Source organism: Clytia hemisphaerica, unplaced genomic scaffold (genome assembly GCF_902728285.1).
Source record: "Clytia hemisphaerica strain Z4C2 unplaced genomic scaffold, Clytia hemisphaerica genome assembly, whole genome shotgun sequence".
NCBI classification, from domain to species: Eukaryota; Metazoa; Cnidaria; class Hydrozoa; order Leptothecata; family Clytiidae; genus Clytia; species Clytia hemisphaerica.
This window is the reverse complement of record NW_027103806.1, coordinates 340,490-350,044: the sequence shown is the minus strand read 5'-3', so window position 1 is coordinate 350,044 and position 9,555 is coordinate 340,490. Positions and strand designations below refer to the sequence as shown.

The following is a 9,555-nucleotide window of genomic DNA, read 5'->3' as shown; positions in this document are numbered from 1 at the left end:
TTAAGATTTTAAAGTGCGTGATTACGTGATTGGAGAAACCAAAGTGATCAACGTGATTGTGATAAAAAAGAAATTTAACTCGTGATAACGTAATTTGGAAATTTTTCCGCTTGATAGCGTGATTTGAAAGGTGACTGGGGACCTCAACTAAAATTTTTCCAAACAGATAGATAATATTGTGGGCTTTAATTAGGGTTAATACCCAAAATATGTTCACAAGAATGAGAGTGAGCAAAAGCGATATCGATACCAATTGACTGAATTTAAGTTTTGGTTCAACAAATGGAATATATAATAACGCAAATAGTCATGTACCGAATAGTATTGATAATATTCCAGTTGGGTAAAGTTTCATGATCGGAAACCGGATGACTGTGGTCGTAACAACGAGAACCAATTGACGTTGGATCAAAACAGGCTCTCAAATGGTCCCCTCTAGTTTTCTATCCTTTGTTTTACTCTCTCGAAAAGGCTCATTAGAGTAATAAAAGCATACTTCTTCGTTCCATTTGCTCTTGACCAGAAAAAGGAGCAGGAAAATTGGATAAATAATTAGAGAATAGTGCAGATTAATAGTCACAGAGCTGACGAAAATCTTTATTCATTTGGTGGACTTGATTTATCTGCCGAGAAAGAGAATCAAACTTTCGTAATACAGCACCAGACACCTTGCTCCATGAATTGAAGCAGTAGTTGAGATGCGGAAATACAAGAGCGTTTATTAGTAGATTTTTAGTACTGTCATCAACCAGATGTGAGATTCTTCTAATCTTGTTTAGACTCAGATAAACTTTGCTACGAACATTACTAGCTTGTTTTTCCCAGGACATATTCTCATCGAATATGACACCAAGGTACTTCAGGTCACTTTTACATTCAATTTTAGCGTCTTGAAAAACAACTGGTGAAAGAGTCTTGATTCGTTAACCTTTTTGTTTCTTCCGAAAAAGATAACTTCAGTTTTATCAGTATTGACTATGACAGCTTGTTGTTGTAAAACCAGGCACTGAGATCCTGAAGCTGTTGTTCCAGTCCTGTTTTTAAAGAAATAGGGCTGCGAGCACTTTGAACAATGATTGTGTCATCAGCATATAAGTGGCAAGACGTTTTGGGTTGGTCAATACAGTCAAAGATGTCGTTGATATATAAAAGGAAGAGTAAGGGCCCCAGGACAGAACCCTGTGGTATACCCCATAAGCTTCTTCCGTTGCCATTGAGGCTTGAGTTCCATCTATTACAGAGCATACTTTTCTGTTACTCAAATATGACTGGAACCAATCGAAAGGTGTATCTCTGATACCATAACAGAATACCTTTTTCAAAAGAATTTGGTGGTCGACAGTATTAAATTCCTTTTTAAGGTCAACAAGGACAGCCCCTACATACTTTCCATTTGCTAACTCATCAAGAATGAAATCGGAAACGCAGATAACTGCGGTCTCCGTTGATTGTCCGTATCGAAATCCTGATATTGATGGATTCAGGGTCTTATAGTTGTCAAAGGAAAGTCGAAACTTGTTCATGAACTCTACTTTCTCAAAAATCTTCATTGTTATTGGGAGGATGGCGGAGATCGGTCTGTAGTTATTGACACTGTTAACTTCACTGTTAACTACCCTTTTTTGTTTCCAAGTTTCTGGGACAGCCTCTGTTCTAAGAGACAGATTGAAGATGTGAGCAAGGTAGAACGAGAGGATAGGACAACCAAACTTCAGTGATTTGACACAAATACCATCTACCTAGTCCTGTGACAGATGTGATCAGTACGAGAAAAGTTAAATGCAGCTGCTAGCTTTCAGCCAACTGAGACAAAGAAGGAATTGAATTTTTCAGCAATTTCTTTACTGTCAGAAATTTCGACCCCTTTATCATATGTGATGAATTGGGGTGAGTTGTTTGAGCTCTTGTCATTTGGGAAAAGATTATTTCGAGTTTTTCAAAGTTTCTTGGAATTTGACTTGTTTTCATCAAGCACGCGTTGTCCCTTTTTAAGTCGATTATTCAAACTAATGACATAGTTTCTCTGTTTTTTGAATCTGTTCCAATCAATACCAGTTTTCGTTCTGGATGCAATCTTTTTCAGATAATCTCTTCTTTTAATTGCATCGAGAAGGTATTCTGTAACCCGGTGAGGGCTGGAATCGTGCAATCTCTTTATGGTTAAAGGAGCGTGACGATTTAATATCTGAGGGATATTTTCATTGAAATGGGAGACAGCAGTATCAACATTGTTCGTATAAATTACTTTTGACCAATCGAGGTTTCTTAGATCATCTACAATCAGTGCCATAATATATTGGCACTTTTGGCTAATTTACCATTTTTCGAAAATTGAAGTTCGAGCGAGAATGTCAATTTCAGGCCTAATCAACTTGATTTCATCGATTATTTCGATCTGGGAGGGATTTATTGGTTTCTAGGCTATATTTCAAGCCCTACTGAACCATTTTTGAACTTTTGGATCCTCAGATCCTAAGGTCCTAAGTCTTAATAAGTCCGATAAGTCTAGCGTTAAAACTCAGAGTTATAAATCTACCCTTCGAACCTACTTTAGAGCACTTACAAATCGATTGTGGTTTCAAAAAACCCCGGTGAATTTCCTTTTTGTGCCAACTATTTTGTCACTGATTGTAGAAATGCCTCTTGTTGAAATTTTTGAAAGATCTGGAAGTGAGAAACCTTGGTGATTTTTGAGTTTTAATTTTCGACCTTTTGATACAAACAAGTGAGTGGTCACTTAACCCCATGTCAATGACTTGGCACTCAGTTGCCTCTTTACTATTGGACAGAATCAGACCAATCAAAGTAGATGAAGTTTGAGTCACCCTGGTGGGTGATTCGACATGCTAAACTAACGATTTATCTTTACATAGATCGTGGACGGTAGAAGAGAGATGGTTTCACCGCGGTATGTCACAGTTAAGGTCTTCTAGTGTAAAAACTTCTGAGTTCTTTGGGATTTTACTAAAGCAAGTTATTAAGAATGTCTTATATTTTTCTACATTATTACCTTTGATTGGCGGACGGTACAATTAACAAACATATGGGCCTATTACGAAATTCGTTTTTCTGTCGGATGGACTTTCGATAGTTTAAGGCTTATTTAATAAAAATTGTATATCCTCAAGCCCTTCTGACTATTGCTTAAAGAAATGTACCTAAGGCAAGATTTGATTCAGGCAAACAGAACAGAAATTCGAGCTATGTAAATTTTTTAATTTATCAAATACTTTTTCTGTCGGAAGGATTCGATAAATATTAGTTTTTTTATTTTCGACAGTAAATTTATTCTTCTATCGAATTTGGATGCAAAAACATCATCACTTCAAGTTTTTTAATTTGCTTGATGACTTATCTTTGAAAATAAAAAGGAAAAATTACTTTAAGAAAATATTAATCGAAAAATTTCTATGAAATGTGAAATGGAATAAATCTGTCGGAAGGAAATGTCGGATGGACAAACATTTTCAGAAATTTCAAGATTCTTTACAGTAAGTCGTTTATGGTTCTAGATCATCATAACTATGAGCTTTTTCATATCTTAAAACTATTTTGATGTGAATTGATTGTATTTTTGATAATCGTGCTATGAAAATATTTGTCCATCCGACAGATTAACCTCGAAAAAGTTGTGCACACATTTCACCATACTCAACCCTCTTCATAAAAACTAGTCAGACTTTTTGTTGTTATAACAAAAATTAATACTTTTAGGATGCTTTAAAGATATTTCTTTAATCAAAGGTGTTCCATGGAGTTCGAAAAATGCATGAAGAGATTTGGGGAAGTCCATCCGACAGATTAATAAATAGTTATTTTTCTAGGCTTTAAGCCATCATAAATGAAGTCATAATAAATTAAAATTTCAAAAACATGATTCATGGAACCACTGAATACAGGAGGGACATTTAAGCCAGTCTTCACTCTCCTCTTCGTAGCTGTAAAGACCTAAACACTTGGCACATGTATTCTTCAATAATGCCAACGACTCAAACTCCCTTTCCTCGTGATGACATTTCAAATTTTTGTCTTGTTGCTTCGACTTTTCGTAAATTTGTTCTGTATATGGGAGATGATCATTGGATAAAAAAATAAAAACTGATCTTACAAGCTCCATTTTGTAGGATTTTCCTGTGCCACTTGTGAATTTTGAGCGTGTCAGGGATTTTCGGTGCGGCTTCAATATTTTCTGGCTCTTTGATTAGCATTTCTTCTGTTTGGAAAAGTGATGTTATCGAAGGAACAAATTTACTGGCTGCTTCTTGGAATTCCTTTGCAGAATTTACAATCACCTTATTTGTTTTGACTTTACGGTACACGACGTTTTTAATGGTACCTCCGATTCCGTCCATTGGCCCTTTCCCGTGATGTGCTTCATTGAAATGCCATTCTAAATCTAAATCCGGCCTATATTCAGAAAGGATTTTGAAGACAAAGCGGGAACGAAATTGTGCCCCCATGCCATCACTCCATGCAATCACCTTTGTAAGAGCTATCGATTTCTCAATTTCCTCAATAACCATCTTGACGCACGACATCGAGGCGACTCTTGAATGGTCGCTGCTTTCACTAACGATTGTCAATGATCGTTTCACCAAAGGATCGTCTGAATTATCTGCCTTGTAATACGCGCATGCAGTAAAAATGCTAAAAGACGTCTGTCCAAAATAGGCACTCTGGATTTCATCTTGTTGCTTATTACGATAACTCTCACTGTAATCAACGTGGATGATGGCCGTTCCAGGTTCTATATTCTCCTTCATGGCCACGTATGCAGCATGCTAAAAATAATATTTTAATATTTGATACAACATCTTAAGTAATTTTTGCGAGGAAGCCTTTGACAGTATTGTCTTTACTACTTCACTGGGAACAGGTTCTGACCTGTTAATGAAAATCCCTAGCTTTTAGCCTTTAATTACAAAGAATACGTATATTTAACTAATGATTGTTTTGGTACTATTGAGATTAATTGATTTAAACAAGCACTTGACACAAGATGTATATCGAATGCATAAAATGACTATAGTAACATAATAGAATTACCTGTTCTCGCTTGCGATGAATGTGTTTCTTTAGAGTAGCTAGAGACGTTTCCCAGTCTTTAAACAGCTCATCACGAGTCTCCTTTGTCACAGTTGTTTTCTTTATTTTATGGTTTTCTCTGACCCACGCTTTGTATATGAATGTTGGTTTGGAACCACCTTTCTTAGATGTAGCTTCTTCATTTTCACTTTCTTCGCTGTCGTCATTTTCTTCGCTGTCGTCACTTTCTTCGCTTTCATCGCTTTTCTCGTTTTCATTCCAACCATTCAGGATTTTGATTCCGTTGCATTCTCCGCATGTACTGTTAATACAGGTCATGTCAGACGCATCACAACAGTACTTTTCCATAATGCTGTGGGGATCGGTTGGATGACCTTTTTTGATACGTAGCAAAGCTTTAGCAATGAGGCAGGTATTCTCACACACCTCACAAAGGCAGGAGGTATCTGGAATATCACCTTGAAAGATAATTTGTTTTTTCGTTTTAATGTACTTATACATCTGTCTGAAGGTGAACTTCAGTTGGTTTTTTTCATCGTTTAAAATCTCCAAGACCTCTCTCAATGTCCAAAGTAGATACCGTTTTTGAGCAAACAATTTCTCACCGTTTACTTTGCCAAGATAGACGTGGTCTTTCCGACCAGGGTTGGTGTACGTTATATCCGGTCTTTCAAAAAAATCGTCAAGGTACTTAAGTTGTTCGTCACTAAGGACCTTTTCTTTCCGTCCCCTTTTCTTGCAGAACTGGATGCGCATGTATTTGCTCGCGAGACCTCTGATGACTTCTGATTTTTTGCGAGGGCTTTTCGGTAAAAGCCTCTCGACTTTTTTGACACTTCTTTGCAGTGACTGCTTGGTACGAAAAGCAGGAGGAGTGCTAGAAGATGAGGAAGCTTCATCATTCTGCTGTTGTGCTTCCTCTTGTTCACGCGCTTGTTCATCACGTTTTTTCTTCTCCCGATATTCCTTTTTCCTGTGTCTGTCCTTTGCCAGATGTTCCTTGTACTTCCCAGGCTCTATGTACTTCATGTGACGCAATTTTAGTTTTTTTCGTTCGTTGTCTCCTTTCTTATATTTTTCTGCATTCTTTTCGCGATAGCGCTTCAAATACTCCTTATTCATTTCGGATTTGGATTTGCTTGACTTTGGTCGACCCATATTGACACTCTATTTTACCACAAGTTTGCACGAGTTTACAAAATAACGTTTGAAGGATTATGAATCAAAAAAGTTGAACTTAGTTTTTTAAACACGTAGAGAACATTCGAAAGTAAAAAAAAAACATTCGATTTAAAATTCGAATGTTTTGCATTAGCTTGATCGAATGTTTTGCATTCGATTGATCGAATGTTGAAGGACTATGAATTAAAAAAGTACTACTTAGTTTTAAACATATAGAAAACGTTCGAAAGTAAAAAAACATTCGATTTAAAATTCGAATGTTTTGCATTGGCTTGATCGAATGTTTTGCATTCGATTGATCGAATGTTTTGCATTCGATTGACTCTCCCATTTGATGTTAAAGCCCTCTACACATTGAGATAAAAATATATTGGATAGCCAACTTTATCGAATAAATCACGGCGTAATACTTCAGTTGCCATATACTTGTCATTTGCTATCTGAAAGTGATAGATAAATACCAAAAATAGCATGCTTATTTGCAGTGAGATAAATCTGTCGGATGGACTTTTACTTTTTTCCTAAGGCGAGGAAAAGGGTTACGATAAATCTTTAGCTGTTCTAGCTTCATAATAGAGTGCAGTGAGGTATTGACTCCAATTAAAACAACAAGCCAGCAGCGTGTCGTAATTTAACAAGGAAGGTGACAGCTATATTTAAATTGAAGTTTCAGGACTATATTTCTGTCGGACGGACAAAATTTAAGATGCAATTTGTAAATAAATGGTGCAAGTTATAGCTACTGCACCCGTTTTTATTTGTTAAGGCGATCTCAAATTCGATAGATTTCAATTATTTAAAACTACTAAATAACAGAACACCTTTCCTCTCAAACTTTTATTATTTCAAAAATCTGTCGGATGGACAAATCGAATATGATAATATGATAAAAAAAAGTTAAAGTTATTAAAATTTGATGTTGCACCTTATATATATTCTTCATGCTACGGTTTATCATAAGAATGCGTTTTAATTTGTGATTACCAAAGGAAAATCTTTATCTTTTCCCAATATTTGAGCGTCCATCCGACAGATTTTTTTTACGCTTGGGTTTTATGAGTAGACCTATACCAGATTCAAAATATGAACTTTCAAAACAACTATTGGTCCATTACAAAGCCCAATGATCTGTTAAACAGTTTTGGCAAAAATAAACATAAATTTCCACATTTTCAAATTTGGCCCTTAGGTTGACCTATTTCGTAATATGCCCATATAAAGATTTAGCCTTTTTCCGTTTTATCTCAACCCAAAGAATTTCAAGAGCCTTGTTGGAAATATTTGCCTGCTTCTTTGGAGTTAGATGGTCAGAAGCATAAATGAGGACTCCCCCTCCATGACAGCTTCTATCCTGTCTAAAGGTTTTATATCCGGGAAAAGAAATTTCAGAGGTTGCGACGGATGAATCAATTTTGGTTTCGTTTAGGCAGAGAATATCAAATTTATGTTGTCGAAGAAAGATTTTGAGAAAGGTTATCTTGCAACGAAGACCGTTAATATTCAAGTGTGCAATATTCAGACTACCCTCTTGAGTCAACTTTAGGTTTTCATTTAGATTCAACTCAATAGGTACTTCTTCATCTTCAATGGTTGCAACAAAGTTATCGTCGGAAAAAAGGTAGAGCATTAAGATAACAGCTCTGACAGACATAGGATTTTTCATTTTGCAAAATCTTTTATGAAAAGTTACAGTGATACCAGAACAGCTTCTATGAAAGAGACCTCGACACTACTACTGGGTTAGTATTCCTTGCAATATTCCGGACACAAAAGTCACATATTATTTTATTTGTGGTGGAGGGCCCTAGGTTGGTTTCTATATCTCCCGATAGTAAAAGGATAAGAAAGAGATTTATCCGCAGAGGTTCGCCTTTGGACAGTATAAAAAGTGATGACATATCGTTTACAAGATCGAAAGATTCGTGACTAAGATTTGAGGGTTTCTCCGTTTAGAGGAGGTGTCATTATTAGATCTAATCATCACAATTATCAGAAGTGAGAATAATATAATTACTCTAAGCCTTCGCGATTTAGGTCGCTTTCTTTTGATAAGTACCCTCTGGGGTATCAATTACGCGATATTTAAGTAATCTGAAACCTCCTGATCCGAAGAATAATAAGATAATTGTCAAGAAAATCATGCCAATAATTACACTTCAGCGAAAGAGTTCTACTGCAACGACTTTTTTCTTTTGAAATGAACAAATGTCGATCAGATCGGTAGATCTAATATCAATTTTCACATTAAAGAAGGATGTTAAAAAGTCGATGATGTAAGAGGCTCCCCCAATTCACACCATCACGCCAATTGTTTTTGGATTTCACGCCATCACGCCTGAAAAATTTGATTTTCATGATCACGCCAATGTTTTTCGATTTCACGCCATTAGGCCTAGAAAATTTAGTTTTCACGCTAAAATTCAGTTTTAGACCACGTTTAAACCGGATACGGATACGGATACTGGTAGGACCCATATTGTTTGACGGTTTGAGGGCTGAGGTATATTTGAGTAAATTGACAAAGCCCACCATGGTTGGGCAGCGGAGAAATTTTTTGAATTTTGAAGGGTTCAAAGGGCTATTTTAGGACCCATTTCAATTTAATTTGAAAAATATTTCATGTAAAAATAATAGAAATCTTTTAAACGTACAAGCAGTTTTTTTTGGTAAAAACATGAGGGGCCATGTCCCCTGGTCCCTCCCCCCCCGTTGACGGATCCATGGGCATAAATTGTGAATTAGCGTGAATAGTTTTCAAAAGGGGAACAAGTAGGGGAGCCATGATTTGCGCCATGGGAGAAATTTTCTATTTTAGTATGGCTAAAACCGCCCTCATTTACTCTCTTTTTTTTCAAAATATGGTTTAAACATCACAGTTTGCACCGTTTCTTTTATGTTTTAAAATGAGATCTAATCTATAGGAGGTCCCACCATAGTTGGGGCCGACCAAGAAAATTTTGAAATTTAAACCCTCTTAAATAGGCTAAAATGGAATTACGAATTACGAATTACGATTCAAGTAATAAATATAACTTTCACGATCACGCTGAACTGAAAATTTCACACCATCACACCTAAAAAAACTCGACTTCCGGCACTTCATTTTCACGCCACCACGCCGTTTTTATCAAAATTTTACGCCATCACGCCAACTGCTGGGGGGCCTCATGTAAGGCATGTAATGTTTGATTTTGACAGCTGCGTTTATTCGAATGTAGACTACTGAATAACTTGAGATAGTTAGAGAATGCGGGATCGGATCAGTCTCTTTCTTGTGATAAACGTAACTGGAGACAATCAAAACGATATCTGAACTAAAGGCTGGAC

The 9,555-nt window shown here is 36.4% G+C and overlaps 1 protein-coding gene across 1 annotated transcript; it reads right to left on the bottom strand.

Moving 5' to 3' along the window:
• Positions 1-4,076: 4,076 nt before the first annotated feature.
• On the bottom strand, positions 4,077-6,204 carry LOC136806458 (glutamic acid-rich protein-like). Its single transcript, XM_067063039.1, has 2 exons — positions 5,047-6,204; positions 4,077-4,781 (listed from the first exon to the last, which is right to left on the bottom strand). Exons 1-2 carry the CDS (start codon positions 6,202-6,204, stop codon positions 4,077-4,079), a joined length of 1,863 nt encoding a protein of 620 aa, XP_066919140.1.
• Between the last annotated feature and the right edge of the window lie 3,351 nt (positions 6,205-9,555).

What these genes read in the sequence shown, in the direction of transcription:
- LOC136806458 (XM_067063039.1), bottom strand. Translation starts at nt 6,204, where the DNA reads ATGGGTCGACCAAAGTCAAGCAAATCCAAATCCGAAATGAATAAGGAG. An exon ending in TTCATCGCAAGCGAGAACAG is followed by an intron (nt 4,782 to 5,046) that starts GTAATTCTATTA and finishes TATTATTTTTAG; the next exon opens with CATGCTGCATACGTGGCCAT.